Here is a 24,022-nt window from a genome sequence, read left to right on the forward strand (position 1 = left end):
GCGCCGCCGCCACTGCCGGCCGCGCACGGCATCGCCGTCAAGAACCAGACCATGATGAAGAGGCCCGGCGCGGGTGGCAAGGCGGCGTGGAGGCGGCCGCCGCTCCGCGACATCACGTGCCTCTTCCTCGCCGCCCGTTGCCGGTCTCCACCGGCGCTCGCGGACGCGGAGCTTTTGGGCGCGTTGAAAATTCCCTTCCTAGCCAAGGGCTTTTGTCCTGCTGGGATAACTAACGGCATGGATTTGTAAGGTATTATGTTGTTTGAACCGCTCCGTGGTAAAACAAGTAGCAAAAAGGAAAGGTATATAAGGTTGTGAAAATGAAAGAAATATTCTGCTCACATGATCTTTCGTGCTTCAAATCCTTGGAACACCACACAAATAGTTATGAGAAAATTCGGATAAATGTGGTGAAGTAGAATATGTTGTAATCGTCAAAATTTGAAAAGGGTCAATTTGAATGATAATGAGAAAAGGACAGCTACTAGGCTAGATTGTCGGAGCACCGATCTGCCTTTTTTCAAGTTTAGTAATTTTTTGAAAGCTTTTTAAAGTGCTTTACTAAATACATAAAGCTTGGAATGATCTCAAATCGAAATTCGTTGGTTCCAAACGAAAAGGCAATCCATGCTAGAAAGGCACATCAAAACCATGTCACTATGTCACCCATCTTTTCCATAACAAAAGGTCCAGCTCTACTCCAATCCCTTCCATTTCACAACAACCTATATGGCTTTATTGGTACAAGTACCAACTCTTCCAACCAAACCCCAGCAAATTCATTCACTCCACCATCAAATCCCATTGTTTCTTTCCGCTCAAACACCTCCAATTTAGCCCCCATTCGCGTACACCATAGACCGTCCTGCAACCGAAACCCCAAATCCATTTTCTCCTGATCAAACAGGCAAACAGGGGGCACCTTCCAGACGCCGCGGGATTAAAAAAAAAATTCTCACCGCGCCATCGCATCGACGCATCCCCTGTCGCATCGAATCCTTTCGTTTCCTGTTTTCTTTTGCCTTTCTTATCCCTGGCGATTTATGCCATCACATCTGGCGCTGCTGTCGTGCCTGCTGGTGCTGCTCCTCTCGCTCGACAAGTTCCTCCTCCACTACCTCAAGAAGCGCCTCTTCTCCGGCCCGAGGATCCCGAGCGGCACCTCCAAATCGCGGCGGCCCATGGCGGCGGCCGCCAAGTGGAGCGAGACGGCCATGCTCGTCATCGACATGCAGGTCCGTTTGAGGGGGGGACTTTCTTTTCATGGAAAAATTTTCGATTCTTGATTTTGAGCTGTTTCTCACGGCTTCGTGTTTTGTGGAATTGGTGGCTTCATTTTCGTTCAGAAGGACTTCGTGGACCCGGCGATGCGCAGCCCCATGCTGGTGGCCGGCGGCGAGGCCGTCGTCCCCGCCGTCGCCGAGGCCGTGGCCGTCGCGAGGGAGCGCGGCATCTTCCTCGTCTGGGTCAGTTTTGCCATTACTAATTCCGCATTCCCTGGTGTGATTCTGCTTAATTTCTCGGTCTAGTACGAGAGCAACATCCAATTTATTGGTTCACTGCACTTAGTCGTACTGATTCTTTCGGTCCAATTAAAGAGGAATCTTTTGAGGCGTTGCGTTGTAAGTTCGTTCTTGGCGCGATGCTAAGTTCCTATCTCGATGGCTCCTTTCGGTTAACTAAGTTATTATTTATTTATTTGTGCTTTTGCCGTGCAAGGAACATGAATTAGCACGTTCAGAGAAACAATAATATAGCTTGCTCCCAGAGATTATCTTCTTTCAATGCAATGTGTGCCCCTAATAGGCTGATATTGCTGATTTCATTGATATATGCACGTGGACACTCTGAACAATTTCTAGGATCACTGACCAAGGTCTTATTCCTATCTGAACCTGCTCACATGGTTCGACCATCCGGTCCTGTGTAACCGCACATGGCACTTCTGAACCTTCCTTAGTCATAGCAGTGCTGAGTACTATTTGGGTCTCTAACATCTGCTGCAACTCTTTAACAATGGATTGAGGGGGGATTTCTCATTGTGTCTCCTCTGATCGACTATCAATTCATAACAGTTCCCTTTTGCTTTCGTCTTTCTTCTAGGATTTATTTGGCTAATAAATTAATACCCCTACTTACCTTTTAGGTCTTGTTCCCTTTTGTGTGTCCCCCTAGTAGTTTGACACCTGCATGTGCACACCCAAAAAGTTTATAGAACTAATGGTTAAGATCTTCAATCTGAACCAGTTTATTTAGTTTGACCATTCTTCCTTTCTAAACATGCACCTCTCAACTTTTTTACTGATGATAGCAGTCGTTAGGATTATTTGGGTCTCAAGCATCTACATTTGTTCAGCATTGGATGGTGGACAAGTGTAATGGTTCTAGGGATTTCTCATTGTGTCTGCTGAATTTGAAACAGTTCCCTTCTGTGTTCCCTTTCCTTCAGGGATAATGAGAATCAGATTTTGTGTGTGAAAGAAAATTATAAAATTGAAAGTTTTGTTTTTAGGACCAAATTGCATGAATCACGCAGGGCAATATGCTTAGAGTTCTTGATTAGGTGGTAGACCTACATTATTTCATTCAGAGAGAGCACAATTGTGGTTTGTTCATAAATGTCTGGAACGGTATGATGCTATTAAAGTTGTCTAGAAAGCAACAAAACAAATAATCTGTCTAGCATATATTTCCAATTTCCGCCACTTTCCTAGGAACTTGTGTATAAATATATGTAGCCGTCATCTTCCAGCCTGGGATCATTTTCATTTATGTTTTTCATTTTGGTGCTTCTGATACTTATCCATTTCCATGAGCTGAATGTGTTGGTGCGCATGAACTCTGCTTAAAATGGTTTCTACATATTTGTTAGAGGATGTGGCATTCTAGCATCTGCTCAAATCCTACAGTTGTCTCCTTTTTACACAAAGCTATTTGATTCAGAAAGTAGTGTGATAGATCTAACTTTACTGTTCTCTGCTAAGACATTGATTTATGGCATGCTGCAATGTAGGTTGTCAGAGAGCATGACCCTTCTGGAAGGGATGTTGAACTTTTTCGCAGGCACCACTATTCTGGGGGGAAGGGTCCAACCGTGAAAGGTTTGAAAGGTGCAGAGCTGGCTGATGGGCTTGTTATCAAGGAGGGGGAGTATAAGTTGGTGAAGACAAGGTTCAGTGCTTTCTTTGCGACACACCTTGATTCTGTCCTCAAAACTGCTGGAATAAAGAACTTGGTTATTGTTGGTAGGTTCTGAACTTCTGATATGACATATATTGATATGGAATTGACTATCCTTTTGTCACCTTGATAAAACATATATTGATTGCAGTATTGATATAATCTATTTCTGTAATGTTGGACTCTTTTTGTTATCTGATTGCAGTACTCCTTTCTACCTGTGTAATTTTCGCTTTCCACATGTTTCTAGTTTTTCTTTTGAAAGGCCACATGTTTCTAGTTTTCCTTTTGAAAGGCCACATGTTTCTAGTTGACATAGACATACAATGGCGATAGCCATTTATTCTTATTTGTCTCAGAGTAGATATGAAAAATCTTCTCTTTTCCACTGTATTAACCTTTGCACCAAAAGAAAAAAAAAATTCAATAGAAAACTTGGATCCTTCCTTTTCTGCTTGAGAGAGAGCTCAATATCCAATAGTACAAGATTATGTTACTTATGTATGTCTATGTGTTCATCTTCAGGAGTTCAAACACCAAATTGCATCCGGCAGACTGTCTTTGATGCTGTAGCACTAGACTACGAGAAAGTAACAGTTCTTATTGATGCAACAGCTGCTGCAAGGCCAGAAATCCATTTGTGTGAGTACTCATGTTCCTTAAATGCCCTTCTATATTAGTTTATACATGGAAACAATATTTCTGCTATTTTGGCAATTTAATGTGCTTAGGATTACAATAGTGTTAGATATATTTGTTTCACATTAAAATGGAAAAGCTTGCATTCTAGATTTTCCATATTATGAAATATAATTTTAAAAGTATTGTATTATCAATGTTCTTATTTGATCCACTGTGGTCGGGTAGGTATTTAAGTTATGATGTTGGGAAGTGGATCAATGCACATGGTGCCGACTGCAGTAATGAGATTTGGAACACGCACATACTCTGTGTCAAAGTGTCGTTACATCTTGTGTTCTGAGTCCAACGTCAAACTTTTATGCACTAGATAAAGAGTATGTACATTTACTAAATTTTCGCTACAGTTGTTTCTCAAATTGCAAGATTGATACTCATTTCAATGACCCAATGTAATCCTGCATGTTTGGAGAAAAAAAATGATCCAACGGTTAGATGGCAGATCATTGGACCTTTATATGTTCATGTCGTCGCAGTCTCAAATTTAAGAATGTAGGAATTTACTTCAGCTTTATCCTGGTTTACAAACAAGTGCCATATAGGTAACAGTCATGAGCATGTTTTAGAGCATGGCAGCATGTCGAGCTCAATACAAAAATGCCATGTACATAATTACTTGCTTATTAAGATGTGTTGAACCTGAGTCACACTCTCAACACATGTATGGACCTATCATGCATGATAATTGTATAGGGGTCTAGATGACACAACACACCATGTGACAAGTTTAATGACCGTAGGTGCATTTTACTCTTTCCTAAACATGAAGTTTTTTTATTAAACAGGTTAAAAATCTGGCAAAAAATTCTTGTCTTAGGAAAAATTACCCTATTCTTGATACTGACTGCAGAGCAACATCTGACAGTTACAAAGTTTATACCATTACGATTTTCAATCTATATAATCTGTTCCTTGGGATTCCCTGCGACTGAAATGCATCAATTTTATGTCACCCAGCAAATATCAGGGATATGAAGAACATCGGAGTGGAGACGCCAACCCTGGAAGAATGGCGCCGCTAGGCTCACTGTCTCTCACTCCACTCTGTCTCTCGGCACCAAAGAGAGGGCCGTCCCCTGTTGTACGAGATGCAACACCTACCTCTTCTAATATTTGGTTTTCGACTTCATTTACATCTGACTCTGTAGTTGTAGTGTTACTCTGTCAGGTAAGAACAACTCCAGATGCTGCCATGTATGCAAACTTATAATCCCTGTGTAAAGATAGAGCTTATCACGCCATGTGGTCGATGGCCACTTAATCTGTGCGAAACGCAGGTGATGGAACAGGGAGTCTGTTAGTCCCCAAAATTGCAAGAGTATACGCGTATTTTAAAAGTTCTCAGCACGAGAGTCGCACTCCCCCCTCATGCAAGCTGCAGCTGGTCTGTCAGCACCCAGGGGTAAACAGCGCAGGGCAGCAGAACCTACAGAACCCCGAGCTAATCCCAAAGACTAGGGGTAAGCAGAGTTATTACAACCACATCAGGATACATTTGCAAAAGGAAATAACAGGAAACTATCTGGTTCTCCAGCAAATCCAGATGGGCAATTCTGGTATCATCAAAATTCCTCGCTTCTCTTGGGTCCTCCTCGTCATCATTGTTGTGTGACGATACATGTACATCATATGATGTTGAGGTAGCACCACAACCATTGCCAAATCACTCCTGTAGATCTGTTGCGGTCGATGCTAGATCTTGCTCTATATGTCTTAGCGACTGCATTAGCCTGCCCATTAGCGATTTTTTTATTTTTAACCTTTTTTAAAGAATATTTTAAGTTTAACCCGGTTGTAATTTTATTTTCACCCCTATAGCCCATTTGGTCGCGTCGGGCCAATCGGCGCGACGAGCTGCCATGTGGTGCGACAGAGGCACCACGCTGGCCGGCCGCGCCAACGCAGCCACGATGCTGCGCTGAGGTGGTGTCGTTGTCGCACCACCACCGACGGCGCGTCAACGCTTGTCGCGCCAGGCGGGCCGATGCGACAAGCATAATGCCATGAGCCTGCCTAGATTCCCCCTCCCCCCTTCCACTCCATCTTTTCCTCCGCCACCGCCCCCCCCCCCCCCAATCCGGCAAGTTGGGGTGGGGGGATTGTTCCTCGTCCTTCCCCGAAGGTATTGCCCTCATTATATTGTTGTTTTACCGGTTACATTGCTAGATATTAGTTAGCATAGGATGTTAGGATTTGGTGTTTGAGTTGAAAAATAAGGTTGTAGATGAATGATTATTTTGGATTGGTTGTTTAGGTAGCATGCAGATGTTACTCTGCCCATGAAATTAACGCTTCGAAGTAGTTGCATGTTTCGATTTATATAGTTGCATGAAATTGTCTAGTGTGAATGCTAAGGTAGGCTTGATCCATGCACAATAGGCAATGTAGATAGGTTTGGGTAGTTGTTAATTGTATTGAAGTGAGTTGAGGTATAAGGTTTCCATTTTGTAGATGGACCGGTTAGTCCGTTTGTTTCATGGTGGAATTGTTAAGAAAAATGGACATTTTGAGAATATGACTGAAGATGTCTAATTGTTTGATATTTCTCCATGCTTCAAAGATTTGGTAGACCTTGTAATGGCCAAACATTGTTGTGGAGTAGAGGAAATTTCTCTTAGAAGCCAATTTGACTGTGGTAAAGCTAGGGTACATTATGTTTTGATGAAATTGGAATCCGAGAGGCATTGAATGCAGTACAAGGATATGGTTAATCGTGCAAATGTGGTTTGTTGGGAGGTGGTTGTCGAAATAAACCGTACAACTAGAAGGCATGATATAGTTGAGAGAGTAGATGAAATCCCTATTCTGAATACCCTGGGATCTACCATCTCTCAAGATGTTCCAGTAGTTTCTTCTAGGGTTTGTGCTTTGGATTTTGATATGGCAGTCGCTTCAGATGATTTTGAGGGCGGTACCTTTGAGGAAGAGGATGCGGCTATGGATGATGATGATGTATCTTTAGGTTCAGAGGAAAATGAATACAATATTAGCGCTGATTTTGAAGATGAACACAATGAGGAGGAGGCAGAAGAAGAAGATGGACTTGAGGAACATGTTGAGGAGGAGGAGTTGAGGGAGGGGTCAATTCCTAGTGATGGCAGTCATGATGATGGATGATTTTCTTATACCGCCGAAGAGTTGCGCTTGTTGAAGCAAGTGCATGTTGAGATTTCGACGGTTTCAAATGCTAAGGACCTTAGCATGATCCATAGAGCCATTTGTGACTCCAATTTTTTTAAAAGCGAGTCTGTAATTGATAGTGAGAGTCCACAGATTAGTAAGGGCCTAAAGTTTAATTCCCTTGAAGAGTTGCAGTTTTTCTTGGCTGATTATGTCGTGTGGCAGCATCATCCATTCAATGTGATACATTCGGACAAAAGAGTTCGTTATGATGTACTCTGCAAGCAAGGATGTCTTTGGGGTGTTTGGGCTCGGATAGTTAGAGACATGAGTCAATGGAAGATCACCAACATAAGGCAGCCGCACACTTGTTCTTCTTCTAAGCCGAAGCAAGTGCATGCATAGTGCACTGCACGTTATCTGGCCCGTCGGATTCTTGGTATTGTTCAGAAGGACAGCGAAACGGTCCCTTCACTTATGGAGTCAATCTTTGCTTTTAGTGGATACCGGGTGAAGTACTCCAAAGCATGGCGTGCACAGCAACACGCTATGGCTCTTTTGTGGGGAGATTGGCTGGAGTCTTATGGCAGGGTTTCGCAGGTGTTGTCTGGTATGTCTCATTTCAATCCAGGCATCCGATGGTTTACTTACACCGGAAACATGATGCTTCCTCACAATGGTGTGTGCAAACATGTTTTACAAAGGGTGTTTTGGTGTTCCCCCAATGCGCCGAATCATTCCAGCATTGCAGACCTATTATTGCAAGAGTATATACGTCACTTGCACGTGCTGAATCAGCGAATGGAACAAGAAAACAATATGAAGCATGAACAAATCAATCAACTATTGCATGAGAATCAGGAGAATGCCTGTCATCTCAACGAAGCCGAGGTGGAGAAGACGAAGATGGCCGAGCACATAACCCAATTGGAAGAAGAACTATGCCAGGAGCGGTCAAAGAACTTGTCTCGTCGCTTCATGCCACCAACAGTTACTGGACGGCACAACTATTATGGCTAGTTGAGATGCATTTGCGCGACCAATTGCACTATCTCAAGTCATCTAGTTTTGAGTGTAATCTACATTCCACTATCCATCTTGTAGGTGTCGTGTCCTTCCATATGTGTTTGCTCTATCGTAAGTTATGTACTTTTCAATATAAGCCTTATTTTTCTATCCATCTAAGCTCGCATGTTCAAACCTAGAACACATAAAAAGCTTGTTACTCCATTCCCAGATTGTCATCACATACGAAGTCCTTTACATAAACAAGTCCATTACATGACAACACATGTAAACTACATCAAGTCCATTACACGACAACACATGGAATGAACCGAGTACATGACAATGCAATAAAAAAAATATCAAGTCCATTACATGACACCATAGGGAGTACTAGCTAATGTAGCATACTACTGGGTGCAACGAGGCAACTTCCCCTTCCTCAATGCATCGGGATTCTCCCCAATTACTGCTTTCGCATGATGAACACGCTCAAGCTTCTGCTCCCTCTCCTCCCAGCACTGGCAGCATGCCTCTTTTCCACCTCCTCTTTGCGCTCCTTTTCTGCTGCCTCCTCTTCGTGTCTCTTCTTCAACAACTCCTTCCGCTCCGCATTCCACTCCTTCATGCTATGCAGATACTTCTTATCATCCTCCTTAATCTCAGGTCGATCCACTACTCAAAATCACATAGCGGGGGAGGGGTCTGCAAAACATGCAATTGTTACACTCCAAATATTACTCATAACACACACATGCTTTCATATGACAAAAAAACAAAATTCTTACCATCAACCCAATGCGGATCTGATGGGGGTTAGGGCCAAACGCATAATTGGCACACATCCAATACCTCTGGTTATACGTTTTCTCTTCATCAGACTTGGCTACCTTGCAAGGATTGTTGTAGTAGCACATCAGCACATGAACACCACTAGGCAAACGGGTGTTGGTAGTTCCCGTCATCACCCTTGGTTTACTGGATTTACCATGCCTTGGCATCCTACGGTTGCACAATACGTATTAATTACTAAATCCTTAAACCTTAACACATGCAACTAGTTCCATACGTTAAATAAGCGGGCAGAGTAACATCTGCGTACTACCAAAACAACCGATCATGAGTAAACTTTCATCAACAACATCAATTTGCAAAACAAAAACCTAACCCTAACCAACAAAACCAACTACGATATACCAATATAATAGGAAATACCTTGAGAAAATGAGGGGAATACCTTCCGAGGAGGGTGGGGAACATTTTCCCTCACTTTTCCCACCCCAAAACGCAGGATTTGGGGGGCAGCCGGCGGCGGCGGCGGAGGGAACTCCCCTCGGGTCGGGCAGGTGAGGAAATAAAGGGGAGGGGTAGGAGGAATGGAGCTGGAGCGGGCCCAGGACATTAAGCATGTCGCGCCAGGCCGCCTGGCGCGACAAATCCTGTCGCGCCACTGCATGCGGCGTGAAAAGGTCTGCCACGTCAGCACAGCCTGATGCCGCGCTGGCTGCGCCCGTCATCGTGGCAGCCCTGTCGCGCTGCATGCAGTGGTGCGACAGGGGCTGCCCATCGCGGCAACCGGCCCGGTGCGACCAAATGGGCTACGGGATGAAAATAAAATTACAACTGGATTAAACTTAAAATATTCTTTAAAAAAGGTTAAAAATAAGCAAAAATTCCCCACACAAGGAAGCAACACCTTGTTCTCTCACTCACTCTAGGCCTAACCTAGCACTAACACTCTCAAAGCATGTGCTAAAGCCTATGGATGTGTAACACTATGGATGGCTTGGAGGTTTTCTTCAGTGTCTATGTGCTTCTCCTGAACTCTAGCAGCCTCAAATGACCAGAGGGAGCTCCTTATATAGGATAGAGAACCACTCATAGCCGTTACCTGCCATTCTGCCAAAAAGCTTAAATCATCGATTAAACTGGTCGCCACCGTCGGTTTAACCGGCCACACTAAGCCTGCATGCTAGCCGTTGAATTCTAACATCCCTTCTGCTGACGTCAATGCACCGACGGGTGTCGGTTCATCTGGTGCTGAAATATTCTGACCCTATTGCCACGAAACAGAATGCAACAACATATACTCGGTTGCAATAGGTAGGTGTTATTGCCACCATTTGGAGAAATGGTTGCAATATGTGGGGAATACTTCCATGAATATCTTGCTTGTGATATTCTTGATTTTCGTTGCAAAAGGTAGGTATTATTGCCACCATTTTGCAAAATCGTTGCAATATGTGGAAGCTATTGCCACGAATATTTTGTGTTGCATTAAACTTTATTTTTTTGCAATAGGTAGGTGTTGTTGCCATGATTAACAAAGTGGTTGCAACTGCTTGACATTATTACCACAAATTTCTTGTGTTGCCATAAACTTGAATTTCATTGTAAAAGGTTAACCTATATTGCAACAAAAAATAAAATGTTTCTGATTAATTGAGGATATTACCACGAACACATGCATTGTAATAAGCTTCAGTATGGTTGCAAAAGGTTTTGTTTGAATTGTAACGAAAAAAAAACGGTTGCCATTAGTTGACAATATTGCCACGAATTCCTTGGGTTGTAATAATATTTGGTATCATTGCAAAATGGTGCACTATGCTATTATTAAATAGTTATTGAAAAAGAAAAATAAATTTGAGTCATTTAGGATTCAAACTATAGATAGTTTGAGTTAGAGGAGGAAACATACGATGAACCTCTATACTACAACTCGTTCGTTGAATGTTGAGGCAAAGTATTAAATTTATTTATTGATTCGATCTAGGTCTACACAAAAGAAGAAAGAAAGCATATCTATAAACATCTAAAATAAGTCTGCTTGTCCTTTGCATGTACAGGCTGCAAGGTTGTTGTCAATTTTAGAGCAGGAAAATTGGTGCAGCATAGATGTCTTACCAATAGCATCAACAAATCTGAAACTTAGTGAACAATGTGGCACACATTTAGCAATGGCCTTTTGGATGACAGAAGCATCACCACTTATCCCATCCATGCCACTCCTCCTTCAATTTGTCAAATCCTCATTAGTGCGTGAAACATTCATGTCTTCCACACCCACGACCAATGAGTCTACATTGTTATCTCCTTCCATTGCTTCTTCAAGCATGGCAAACAATTTTCTAGGCTTCATTCTAACAATAGTGCTCTATTCTGGTTTATTCTTCTTGCTTTTTATATAGAACACCTGCTCAGCTTGAATACCCAGAATGTAAGGATCATTTAGATATCAAAATTGTTATGTTATCAATATCAACAATCCCGTAATGATCGCTATTATATCCTCTACCTTTGTTCTTTGTGGCAGCAGGCACATCATAGCAGTCACACTGAAATATGATGACCTCCTTTTCATTAGGAAATTCTAGTGAGATAATTTTTTTGGTAACACCATACCGCTCCATATTGCCAGTACTATTATCGCCTTTGACAAGAACACCACTATTTTGTGTACTTAGTTTTTTTCTCATACTGAGTCATTCGAAACATAAATCAATTGATGACACACCTGTTGAAAATGAGTGCCCGATTGTCTGGACCTTGCGAAAGGGAATATATGTCATTACTTATTTTTCCTTGTTTGTACAATGTGTTGATCTGCACAAAGGTGAAGAAAATGAATATAATTGTCAGTGTACAATTTGTTAACTAATACATGTAAGCATTATTAAGGAAGTCATATAGAACTAATTAGAAACTTACTTTACGCTCAAACCATCTAACAAATTGTTCCTTGCCCTTCCAGTGGTGGCACATGATGTTGGTGGAGCTTCTCATTGTAGCACGAGGAGGAACAGACTTCTTCTGCGGTTGAAGATTGCACAATAGAGAAATTACTCACCTCAGAAGCATGTGTAGTAGCGGGTGGTGTCACTGGTGGCTTAACAACAGAGGACTTGGGCTTGTCGAGGTCGGAACGCTGTGGAAAAGATCTTCTAGTGTTGGATCTGAAAGTCTATTGTCGTCGTCTCTGTATTTCCCTTTCAGCTTTAAGAGCAAGATGATTCAATTGGCTAAACCTGGTCCAATCTTTATAATCAAGGATATCTCTTATATCACGATGCAAACCACTAAAATATCTAGCACAAGTATTTTGATCATCCTCATGTATATTACAACATGTTAAACCAATAATTAGCTACTAATAATATTCCTCAACTCCTTTGTCACCCCGATTTAAAATTTGCAATTTTAAACAGAAATCACATTGATAATAAGGAGGTATAAAGCAAGATTTCATATATTATTTTAAATCATTTCAAGTCTATGGTGTATCATTGGCATTGTTAGGAGCAGTGCAAAGATCATTCCACCAAAATAGAGCAAAATCAGTAAACTCAGTAGTAGCAAGTCTAACTCTATGCTCAGCAGAAACTAAATGAGAATTAAATTTCTGTTCAACAGCAAGTTCTCAATTTAAATAATCCTCAAGTTCAGCATTACCAACAAAAGGAACCATAGTAAAATTAGTTTTAGCAAAAGGATCATTATTACCATGATTATGATTACCTCCCATACCACAACGACTATGCCGAAGACGGTCCGCATCGCGTGCGCCATCATCAAAGTCAGCATCATCGTCATTGTCCTCCTCATGCACCTCACCATCAAGACATTGGCATTGTCGAGGCCTCTCTGGCGAGGTTATTGTTCAACATGTTCAATGTGGGTGACCAGATTGTTAATATTGCGTATCAACTCATCAAATTTTCCATTGATGTAGGTGCGCTGGTCATCAAGAAGCCTCATAAGCTCGTCCTTGGACACGCACTCATTGAAGTCCGAAGGGGACTCCACCTCTTTCCTGACATGGTTAGAAGACAACAAAAGACAACATCAAAAAATTATCCCTATCAACTAGCAACTACTGGGTGATGGATAAGGCGGAATGCAATATCTCAAGCGGCTTACCACCGTCTTGCAAGTATTCTTATTAAAGCCAACATGGCGGCACAATCTGTTATCAAGCTTGAGTGTAACAGTTACAAGGTGAACATGTACTGATAGAAGTATATGTGTAGCTGTGGGCAGGCTTAATAAGCCAGCAAGGAATAGCAATTATGAAAAGCAGATTAGCAAAAGTCAATAAGTCTCCAAAGTACTAGTCATAGTTGCTAGCTAAGACATGTCCCTAGACATAGCACAATAAGTTGGAACAAAGGACGATGGGCATAACTCAAAGAACAAGCAATCAACAACTCATGCAATTATTTTTCACTTTTTCCCTGATTTTCCTCAGGTCATTTTTATTTGTGCAACTCTTTTTATTTTTTCAACATTTTTTTATATTTTTCTCCAAATAGGGATCACACGAGATGAAACCATAAAAAGTTTCAGCTACAGAGTTGGAATATGGTCCATAGAAAATCAGACATGTTCTCTGAATAGCATGCAACAACTTTGGAGCTGGAGTACTCTCACTTCCAGGGCGAATTTGGCAAATCTGAGAATAGCAAACCCAGAGAAGCCAAGGAAATCTTGGCGCAAATTTAATTTTAGCTGATTTCAAAATAAAATTTCCCAAATATGAGTTAGCGAAAAGTTATACCTATTTCAAGGAAGGGGATCCGAATCAGAGTTTTTGGAAGGCAGAACTGGGCAGACAAGGTGGTGGCGGCCAGGGCAAAGCTTCCCTATCCTCCAAACACCTATCATGGCTGAGAAAAGCATCTCAGCAAGCAACCAAGAGCAAAGCTTACCTGGTATATGCAGCAAAAGGTATCGCCAGATGAATCAAGAAGGGCTGCGATGCAAGGCGAAAGGCACAAGGCGGCTTGCAACCTATCTAGGGCTTGTGCAGTGAGAATTCACACAAGGCGGCTAGCGGGGCAAGTCAAGTAATATGATGGCTCAACTTGTTGTATAGGTAAAGGTGGATGGGATAGCGGCGGAAACAAAACAGCGATGGGCGATTGAACTACGATGACGAACTCACTAAACCAACTATAAGACTCGACCACGGACACCAACTCAACAAAGCAAATCTGGAACAAAATTGCAAAGGCTAAAAAGGAGATAGGACAGTGGAAAGTATATGTGTTTTTGGGCTTTTTGTAGACTCTAGGTAATGAAAACAAGATGAATCTAAAGGGGAACACGATAATATATCTCATGGGCAACTTGAAATCCTGATACTACTTGATGTGGCATTGACCCGATCTTCCGATAGATGAGTAATTCGATTGGTGGAGAACTCGACATGGACGATCCGATCTTCTAATAAGACACGATTCGAACCCCTGCAACCGCTACACCGCTGCTCCAGGCCTGGATCATAGTATAAGGACTTTGTTGACACTGTTACAATGAATCAAACTCAATTTCTCAGTGGAAAACTGAAACTAAACAATAGCCCCAATTTCTATGGTGGCAGCTACTGAGTTTATATCAAAAGGGATAAGCTAGGGTTAAGGGCGACCAGGGAGGACGCCCACAACATGGGCTTACGGCTCGACACGATACAAGACCAATGTGGCCTAAAACTGGTGACGCGGCACCTTCTTGTGGTCATACAGAATTATCCAGGACACTTTCGGAGCTAGGACCAGAACCAAATGAAAGGTTTCATCATCTTCCTTTCGACACATCAAAGAACGTCTCGTTTCGATGTCGTATGAAGAAGATATCGTCGTTTCTGTCCAGGGTGGTCGACTGATTCCAAACCAAACGCGAAGACAAGTTGGTGAAGACTTGTAACTAGGAGAAGACCAAGGCTCGGGTGTACCAGCATGGTGATGTCCTCATCATCTTCTCCCTCTTTTTTGCTCTAATTTCTGTATGCAAATAAAATCCAATAGGCATGTGGAACAATGTTATTCTAAACAAATATGCATGTAAGAAATGTCAGTTCTCCTTTAGTTTTCGAGTAAATTGACGGTCGAAATTAGGACTTAACGACTATCAATAATCCGTTGCTTATAAAAATTAGGGGATCAATTCATCCGATGCCTAGTTTCATGCTACTCCTTGTTTAAGCCACTTTGCATTGAGTTCCAACATCAATCTTTTCCATTCCCATGTGTTTCCTTGAATTCTTTGAACTTTCTGGCACTGAGTTTGAGCACGTGTGCAACTATTTGAAGATCAAGCTTTGCTAGGTCAAGCTACTAACTTACAGGCCCCTTAATAGTACGGTCAAAGACTAAAAACTATAGAATCTGAACTAAATCAGGTGTCCTCCATCTTCTTGTCAGGGATAGATCCCAGGTACCTGCAAGGAAACTACCTGCAAGGAAAAAGATATCGGATTCCTATTGGGTTTCCTCTGTAATCCTACTAGAACTCTACCCTATAATCCTACTAAGACTGCTACATTATAATTGACTAGTAACCCGCCCTTGGAGTATATAAAGGAGGGCACGGGTACCTAGATCGGTAAAGACACCGAGCACCAACTCAAACCTAAACTAGGGCAACACAACACCCAAACGCAGAGCACAATATACAACACCCCAAACAGGACATAAGGTATTACGCTATTATGGTGGCCTGAATCTGTCTAAATCTGTTTCTTGTATCCTCGCTTTTACCATCAAGCTCCATGTCCGGCAATTCCCCTGCCTACAACTCTACTACCTCGGGGTATCCCTCGGTAGGTTGGCGGATAAAACACAGACATTCCTTATGACACTTGATACTAGAAATCTTCTTAATCTTTTAATCTTCATTCCCATGTTCTTGGCCCGTACTTCATACAAATTGAGGGATCTCCTTTCACATTCATATTGTGACATAACCAATTAATGATAATTCCTTCAAAATACACGTTAGTCACGTATAGTTGTCATTAATCACCGAAACTTACCTAGCATCTATCGAACTAGATGTTTTTATATTGTAAATAATACATTGGAAATTGTGGGTGAAAGGTCTCTGCAACTTCATGGTGTGTTCTTAGATGCTAGACTTCATGAGACAATTGAGTACATACTTCTGTTAATTGTTGCATGCAGGTAGCAGCATGAATCCGTTGCTTGGTCTATGCTAGGTGCAGATTGTTTTCCTTCTTTCTTTTCCCCTTTCTTTCTTTTTATTTTAAGAGAGAATGTAATTGGCTATATTTACACCATCTTGTAATGTCAAAAAATAGTGCAATAATTATTTCTTTCTATGCATGCTTATTCAGCTACAAATAAGTTATTATCAGCTCCAAGGGCATATATGTACAGAGAATCTCCAAACAGAAAATAAGGTTGCCAGCTTCTCGTGCCAGTAGATTCTGTGGGTATCCACTTTAGAGGATAGCGAGATTTTCATAGAATGGCTACTCAGAAAAGCTATACCAAACAAGACTAAAAAACAGACTAGAAATCAAGTGGATAAGGACGCGACTGAATCGCTTCTGGTATACATCGCAAAAGTAACTCCAGCGATAGCCTCCAAATCAGACCCTCTAAATACTAAATGAGGGCTGCCTCTAATTTTTAGGTCCTCTAAATAGTAAATGAGGGCTGCCTCTAATTTTCAGGGGCTACAGGAATAACTCTCAATTCTAACTTATAATAAAGAGTTCCATAGAGACCCCTAGGAATGGAAGGTGGGATTTGGAGACCTTCCCAAAATAGAGTCTAGTAGAGAGTTTGTTGGAGTAAGAATGGAAGGTGAGATTTGGAGACTTTCCCAAAATAGAGTCTAGTAGAGAGTTTGTTGGAGTGCGTCTCCTTTTTTTTTTACATTCTAAACTTGAGAAAAAGGCTGTTTAGAGGGTCTGCTGAAGTTGGTGTTAGTTCGATCAATAGATGCTTGAATGCACCGATCAGGAGCCAAAAACAACCAAGATCAAGCATTTAAGGGTGAGACCACGCTTCTGCTTGACAATGTACCCAAAATACAGGATAGTGAGTACTGTTGAAGCCACAGCTAGCTAGACTGGGAAGCCGGCAAGCAGCATGGAAATGCAGAAGCAAGCTCTCAAATCTGGATCAACGTAGATTTGCCCTAAGATGAAAAAATCATAAAACATAGCAATGAAAAACCAAAGCGATCTCAACTGCTGCATCAGGATGAGTGGAGGAAAGGTACTGCAGTGCTTTGCTAGTTGCTACACTGCAGGAAAGCATCAGCATCCAGTCGAGACAATCACTTTTGAATCCCGTAGATGTCCAACCTAACTGCATAGACAGAGCAGCTCACACAATTTCAAAAGATAAAACGGAGAGAAACTGAAAATTATAACTGGCCTCTTTTACATACACGATCTTTTGAGTTCCACATACGACCTAAATGGTACAATCTCAATCAACACTGGTATAGAGACAAACAAATAGTTGCTTCAACTGTGTAAAGAGGGAAAAAACAAGAATAACATAAACAGATGCTGGACGGGCTACAGATATGCTTATTTGGTATGACGTTGCACTAAGCACCTAGTGCTTATGTTACAAAATTTATCACACAGATTTGATTCTATGCAAAAGTGGAGTCAATACTGTCAATTATCATATTCTGGTACTCTTCAAACAGGAGATGCACAATTTAGCTCATATTATAGTGCTTGATTTCGATATCCTTTGTGCCTCCCCCAAATCTTCAAGAAATCTGCAGCACATCAACATTTGAGAAAATCTGTGCAAAAACAGCAAGTTTTCCAAAACCCTGCACATCCACCTCCAAATAATCATATGAATTGCTAAAAAATGGTTGGTTCCCAGTTGATACCTTTTTGAATTCAGAACCACTGAACCTCCAAGGAAGAAACGAACTCCAGGATTTGCTGCATTACAAAGGGCTACTGATCTTGCTTCCTCATAAGTTGTCCCTCCAGCAATGAATATGACCACATCTTGAGGCCTGTGGAAAGCAACAATCTCAGCAATCGTTTCAGTAAAGATTCAAATTTCAAAATAAATAACCTTTGTTGACAAAAGAAAGGGGGACAGAAACTAAAAAGTTATTGATTTAAAATATTGCTAGAAATGATTTAACTTCATTTCACAGGGAGTGCTCAAGGAAGAGTTTCTTGTACATGCCAACAATAAAAGTATTTTAATTTCCACACAACACAACCATTTCAGTCTAACCTGCCCTGCTGGAAATGGTTGCCAACAAGTGGATAGTCCGCATCTCGCAATCGACCTTTAACAATTCCTTCCATAGTTTGGAAGAGAAGAGGCTGGTGCTGGGTGTAGACATTCTCAACTCCCTGCAACCAATAAGCACATCAGAAGAAGCTATGTTTCATGTACATTCATTTGTAGAACTTTTGTACAAACCTTGAGCCCACGAGCCATGTTACGAGCAATATTTAATAGATCACGGTTCCCATACAAGTCGCCTGTTCTCTTATCAACACCAGCCTGCTTAAGGAGGAATTGAACAAGCTGCATATAAAAATTGCAATACTCATTAGACTTGTGAAGTACTAGGCGAAAACAAAACAATGCATCCCATCTTTGATATAACTCCAATATAAAGCAAATAGGTAGTCAATTAAATGAGATCCCAGGAACTGGTGCTCCTTGTATATGTATATTATAGAATAGAATTCTAGTGTTCAAAGCCCAATTACATTCAAAGCAGGGACATTTGCATAGTCTGACTACAAAACTACCATTACATCTCAATACAAGCACATAACTCTTTAGTTCTGTCCTGTGCCAATTGATAATTAAGTCATGACCAAGGGTCCTATTAACCAGTAGATGAATAGGCCTTGATTGATAAGACAGAAACAAGGCATAATCAGCCGGTTTCCAGTGGGTTTCTAATCAGCTTGTTTCTTTATTTTTTTTTCCATCCAAATTCTTCAATTTTTGTTACCTTAGCCTTCCACAGTTCTTCAAATGGCTAATTTGATGGCATTCCTTTTAATATCTAGCCCGAATGGCCCAATCACTTATTAAAGGTGCAATCTGTTCGGGAAGGTAACTGTCAGGTTTCCACCAAGTGAAACTGAACCCTGGTTACTAGCCAAAGGAAACTGAAAGATCATTAGCTATAGACTGATCCAACAACCGATCAGTATTACAAATGTATCACAGGGAATAAGGATGTATTTCAGAATCCAATGTATAGCTGACTCCATAGTCCACAAGTGGAGCTGTCCATGAAATGTACATTGTTGCTATAAACAAAAAACACGTTTCAGTTATGCCAATGCTGCAAACATGGAACATTTATGATTCAAAACCAGCTTCCTCCATAAAAAGGGGGGGAAACCAGAAAGGCAATTAACAGTGACACAGCCAAAACACCCTGTGTAGAGACTTAAGAAAAATACATGGTCTAGCACAAAGCTAGTGAAATTTACATACCCCAGACTTGTATTTGGCAGAACAAGAAGCCAGTTTGTTGAAAAGCTGCATCAGTTGAACTGGACTCTCTTTTTCATACCGCAAAGCATAGAGCATTACTAGTCGTAATCGGTCAATATCAGATACACTTTCATTGTTTAGCAAGGAAGTGACAGCCTGAAGAAAATCAACATGTAAACATCAGTAATGAACAAACATAAAATAACAAGCACACGTCTTATCAAATTTGATGAGACAAATGGGTTATGAATCATACATATAATATTCAATCTTGACAAGTAGGTCAACAAGACAAACAATTGTAAGAAGAGGCATAGCTTTGACCCATGCCAAGGTAGCAGTAAAGCAATACAAAGTGTATTCTCACTTTTAAGGAAAAATCAACTACTTAAGCAATGAACTCAGAAAGCTTACAACCAATTTTCTAAAGCCCCCAGTTGCATTAAATAAGAAATCCAATCCTAAAAGCATGAAGATGAGTTCTGAACAATTTTGGATATGGTTAGCTCAATGCCACCTTGGACACAGAGGCATAAATTCATCACTCATTAGCAAAAAAAGAACCGAGACCTTCAATGCCACCTTGGACACGTAGGCATAAACTGATCACTCATGAGCAGACACAACACAAGCTCTCTTTTTTTTTGTTAGAGTGAATAACAAAGAGTCACAAGTGCGTAACTAGTTTAATAAACTGGAAAGGTCACAAAGCTGGACTAACCTACACCCACAATTTTTACATAGTTCCAGATTTTATCAGGAGCAATTTGCCCTTTGACTTTTCAGCGTGACACGAAATAGACAGTCTGGTGAGGCTCAATACGATGGTCTCTGTCCAGTGTGGGGTTTTCTCATGGCCATTAGGATTGATTTGGCATATTTTGAGTGGTAAGGAAAAATACTTCATTTAGAATCATTGTTGAATGTGAAATTGAAAGGGGCAGAGGCCAAGACTTGCTATGCTACACTGAACTTTATTGGTGCAAACTTAGCGCCATATCAATTGGTCCAAGGACAAAGTGCCCACAGGAATCTAGAATTATATAAAACTTATAGTTGGTTTAACTGCCAGGAAAGCAAGATTCAGGTGAGCTTATCAAAACTTTGCAACTTGCAGGGATTTTCTACAAAAATAAACGATAATTTCAAAATAATAATATACTTAGCTGGTACAACATAGAATATATTTGTTGACCCAAGCTAAATATATTACATAAAAAGGAAAAGCCTTATCAGTTTATCAGCACAAGCTCAAATTTTGATAACTACGTCTAAGGCGAGAAAATGCACATAGGATATTAAGGGTAAGTTGAGAGTTGTCACTGATGGCAGGGTATAATTCATATGCATCAAAATGGATACCTCAAAGGCTGCTGCTTGTCCACTCGTACATGCAAGCTCTTGTTCTGTCTGTGAAACTAGCATAAGCTTCCTTTCCTCCACAATTCTGCTCATCTCACTCACCAAAGCGACATGTTTTGTTACATTTCCATGTGTCTTTCGATATTCAGGATAGTTGGTCACGAACTTTGCCATATCACCTAAAACCACCAATGCATTAGATTTTGCAAAATGCTATTGCCATATTTCAATATTTTTTATTTCACAGGATATAACCCAAAATGAAGTCTAAATTACCTATACTCTGGAGATTAAGGCTGCTCTTCGAAAGATGCTGAAAGTCATCTACCATTCTTTTGATGTTCATACCGAGGTCCCCAAAATTCTCAAACATGTTAGCTCTAAAAAAATCATCTTGAACCGATGATAGAACCACCTCCTATTTAAGTATATTTGAAATAGATTAACATTCAAAAAATACTTAGCAATTGTTTCATCATGTTACATAGGAGAAATTCAACATATATTAACCTGCTGGTCTTTAGGTACATTGGCAAATCCCCTAAGATCCACTTTGTTGTTCTCGATTCCAATAAGTTCATGAACCATTGCCTGCAATCCATATAAGATTGCTTGCAAATTAAGAGAAGTACGTTTGAACAGGACAAAATAGATGGAGTTTCTTTGGCTCACCTGATATGTCCATTGGTTAAGGAGAGGCGTAACAGGATCATCCCTCCTGTCAATCACCAACAACAACGAAGAGTTTTCTGTTCGTCTAAAATCAAACAGGCCACTCTCCTGCTCATACATCAATCTCTGCATGGTCCAAATTATAAATGCTTCAGGACAAGTTCCATATGAGTTGCCATTCCAAATAAATGTTACTATTGCAACCATTATTTCCTTTTAGTATGTCACAAAGAAAAAAATAAAGAGGCTTTCAGAAGATATTTTTGTGCTCCCTACTTCTACAAATTGAACTTTTTCCAACTTGTAGGACAAGTGGATAGTGAAATGGTGCTTGTGTAGTTAATAAAGAAATGAACACTTTGACCATGCTCACATTGATGAATGTAACATGTAAAAGTTCATAATGGCACTCAAAAATCACCCAAACAACAGAAAATGTAACTCCAAACGTTAACTTTAATGTTTATGTATACTATTCCCCTTTTAGATGACAGAAGGTAAATATACCCTTCCGTGTCTATGTATCAATCCTATGCTTGTTCCAATGGCTACAGTCATATGTTCTTCCCATTTCAAAGCCATATGTTCCGATAATAACTCAGGTGTTATAAACAATTCATAAATAAAACAGATCACAATCCACAACCACATCGAAGGAAAAAAATGCTTTTAGAAACAAGTTATGCTTCTCTTGTTTTGATTATAATAATTAGTTGAAAGCATTTTTTGTAGAACCAAAAACCTTACTGGAATTAAACATGGATTCTCATAATGACTAGATTCTAAAGCCTAGCAAACATAAACTAGGCCTGTGTGAGTTAACACCGTGTGATGTGCTGGAGTAAGAAAAATCTAAAGAGCTGTGACCTGACACGACATATTTAAACTTTATTTTGAAAAACATCAAATTTTGGGACTTTCATAACACTGTTTTGCAGTGACAATTGACCAACCGCAGTTTCTTGTGCGATCCTTTTTGCAACATCTGATGTCCTCTGAAATCTAATAACAGGGCGACGCTTGAGAGCCAAGAAGACAGAAGCAATGCCATCAACAGCTCGATCACAAAAGCTCTGCATGCCAGGAGGATCGACCACCGTTGGAAGCATGTACATATGGTTATTTTGAATGTTGAGAGTGAAATGGTATGGGTCAATGGCACAAAAATCAGCATAGAACTCCTGCAGAAACAGAATAAGAACACACATGAAAATGTTATCTTCCATCTCAACCATTTGCAATTGTCATTGCAACAAGCAAATGAAACGTATTCAACACCACTGACCTGAACTTGCTGAACAACCTCCTGCTCATCAGAATCAGCTAGTATCTGAATCTGCGGAATCTTCAATATATTGGAGAAGACTGCGAGGGCACAAGCCGTAAAAGAACCAAATGTATAAGGGAAATCCCCACCACACCAAAATTCCATAGTAAATCAGTGATTGGTCACGCACAAAGGTGGTACTCGGCGAAGCGCGGCATGGCGAGGTGCCTGCGGAGCTTCTGGACGTTGTCGGCAGAGGGTCGGAGGAAGTAGACGGCCTTGAGGTGCGCCATGGATTCCCTGGAGCTGGAGGCGTTGTCCATCGTCTCCACGAGGAACACCTCCTTCCGCAGCAGATCTGACTGGCTGTACACCACGCTCACCATGCCGACCTGAGCACGGATCTGGTCAGGTCAAAATTGGGGAGGAGCCGAAGCTAGGATTCTCGGGGGGGCGACGGACGTACGGTTTGGGGGTCGAGGACGAGGACCTTCATTCCCGGGATGTCATGGAGCATGCGATCGATGTAGTCGCGGACGAAAGCGATCAGCACCATTGCTGATGCTGCAGCCGCAGCGGCTGGTTCTTCAAAGGGAAAATTGGTTTCTGTAGCATCGAAAGATGACGACTTCGTAAAATACCATCAAAAACGTTTGTCCCCTTAAAAAAATAGCAGTAAAAGACGCAAACGTTACCGGAAAGTGGCAATCCGTTAGATCTCCCTGCAACTCTTTTAACTTGGACAAAGACAAAATTACCGTCAAGAGGGCGCTGGGGCTGAAGAAGCCGGACACCGGGGGCACGCGGTGGCCAGAGCCCGGGCGTCGTCCCTGGAGGGCGCCGGCCCTGCAGACGCGTGCCTGGAGGGCACCCACGCGCGCTGTTCGTGCTAGCCCGCAGGGGCGGCGTCGGCGCTGGGGAAGGCCAGCCGTCACCGGTGAGAGGAGGGCCGCGCAGGGCGGCGTCGCTGGTGGGAGAAGGGAGAGGGAAGGGCTGCGTAGGTAGCCGTCGCCGGTAGAGGAGGGCCGCGCAGGGGCGGCGGGGTGGGTGGAGGCAGATCGAGAGTCTCCGGTGGGTAGGAGGGCCTGGCCGTGCAGGGGCGGCGCCGCCGGTGGAGGACAGGCGCAGGGGCGGCGGTGCCAGAGGGGAGGGGGGGAGCGCGCGCTGTCCGTGGTGGTCCGCAGGGGCGTGGCGCCGGTGGGGGAAGGCCGGCCGGCGCCGGTGAGGGGAGGGCCGCGCAGGGCGGTGGCGCTGGTGGGAGGAGGGTGAGGGGAGGGCGCAGGGTGGCCGTCTCAGGTAGAGGAGGGTCGCGCAGGGGCGGCGGGGCGAGCAGATCGAGCGTCGCCGGTGTGGGGGAGGGCCGTGCAAGGGCGGCGCCGCCGGATGGGAGAAGCGCAGGGGCGGCGGTGCGGGAGGGAAGGGAGGAGCGTCGAATATCGAGGGGGTCGGAGCCGGG

At 42.1% G+C, this 24,022-nt stretch overlaps 2 protein-coding genes across 4 annotated transcripts; one reads left to right on the forward strand and one right to left on the reverse strand.

The window, feature by feature from the left end:
- The first annotated feature begins 890 nt into the window (after window positions 1–890).
- Window positions 891–5,189, forward strand: LOC112878787 (probable inactive nicotinamidase At3g16190). The gene is made up of 5 exons (XM_025943038.1): window positions 891–1,235; window positions 1,347–1,466; window positions 3,014–3,245; window positions 3,706–3,822; window positions 4,837–5,189. Exons 1-5 carry the CDS (start codon window positions 1,044–1,046, stop codon window positions 4,899–4,901), a joined length of 726 nt encoding a protein of 241 aa, XP_025798823.1. The 5' UTR covers window positions 891–1,043; the 3' UTR covers window positions 4,902–5,189.
- Window positions 5,190–17,154: 11,965 nt separating this feature from the next.
- On the reverse strand, window positions 17,155–24,022 carry LOC112893038 (vacuolar protein sorting-associated protein 45 homolog). Of its 3 annotated transcripts, none has more exons than XM_025960194.1 (14): window positions 23,262–24,018; window positions 23,033–23,172; window positions 22,757–22,958; window positions 22,585–22,664; window positions 22,253–22,480; window positions 21,300–21,425; window positions 21,138–21,218; window positions 20,904–21,045; window positions 20,628–20,806; window positions 19,266–19,421; window positions 18,225–18,332; window positions 18,033–18,154; window positions 17,671–17,802; window positions 17,155–17,550 (listed from the first exon to the last, which is right to left on the reverse strand). In XM_025960194.1, the coding sequence occupies exons 2-14, from the start codon at window positions 23,120–23,122 to the stop codon at window positions 17,493–17,495; spliced, it is 1,704 nt and encodes a 567-aa protein (XP_025815979.1). In that variant the 5' UTR covers window positions 23,123–23,172; window positions 23,262–24,018; the 3' UTR covers window positions 17,155–17,492. The 3 variants fall into 3 exon arrangements, 2 of the variants coding, with proteins under 2 accessions (XP_025815979.1, XP_025815970.1); XM_025960185.1 differs by having other exon boundaries at window positions 23,325–24,017; XR_003228739.1 differs by lacking the exons at window positions 17,155–17,550; window positions 17,671–17,802 and adding an exon at window positions 18,772–19,075 and having other exon boundaries at window positions 18,059–18,154; window positions 23,262–24,022.

This window comes from Panicum hallii, chromosome 1 (assembly GCF_002211085.1).
Source record: "Panicum hallii strain FIL2 chromosome 1, PHallii_v3.1, whole genome shotgun sequence".
Taxonomy (NCBI): domain Eukaryota; kingdom Viridiplantae; phylum Streptophyta; class Magnoliopsida; order Poales; family Poaceae; genus Panicum; species Panicum hallii.

Coding starts and splice junctions, on each gene's coding strand:
- LOC112878787 (XM_025943038.1), top strand. CDS start 1,044: ATGCCATCACATCTGGCGCTGCTGTCGTGCCTGCTGGTGCTGCTCCTC. Junction 1,236..1,346: donor TGCTCGTCATCGACATGCAG/GTCCGTTTGAGG, acceptor ATTTTCGTTCAG/AAGGACTTCGTGGACCCGGC. Junction 3,823..4,836: donor AAGGCCAGAAATCCATTTGT/GTGAGTACTCAT, acceptor TATGTCACCCAG/CAAATATCAGGGATATGAAG.
- LOC112893038 (XM_025960194.1), bottom strand. CDS start 23,122: ATGGTGCTGATCGCTTTCGTCCGCGACTACATCGATCGCATGCTCCAT. Junction 21,426..22,252: donor GGATCGCACAAGAAACTGCG/GTTGGTCAATTG, acceptor TGGACCATGCAG/AGATTGATGTATGAGCAGGA. Junction 19,422..20,627: donor GACAAGCAGCAGCCTTTGAG/GTATCCATTTTG, acceptor GATTTTCTTCAG/GCTGTCACTTCCTTGCTAAA.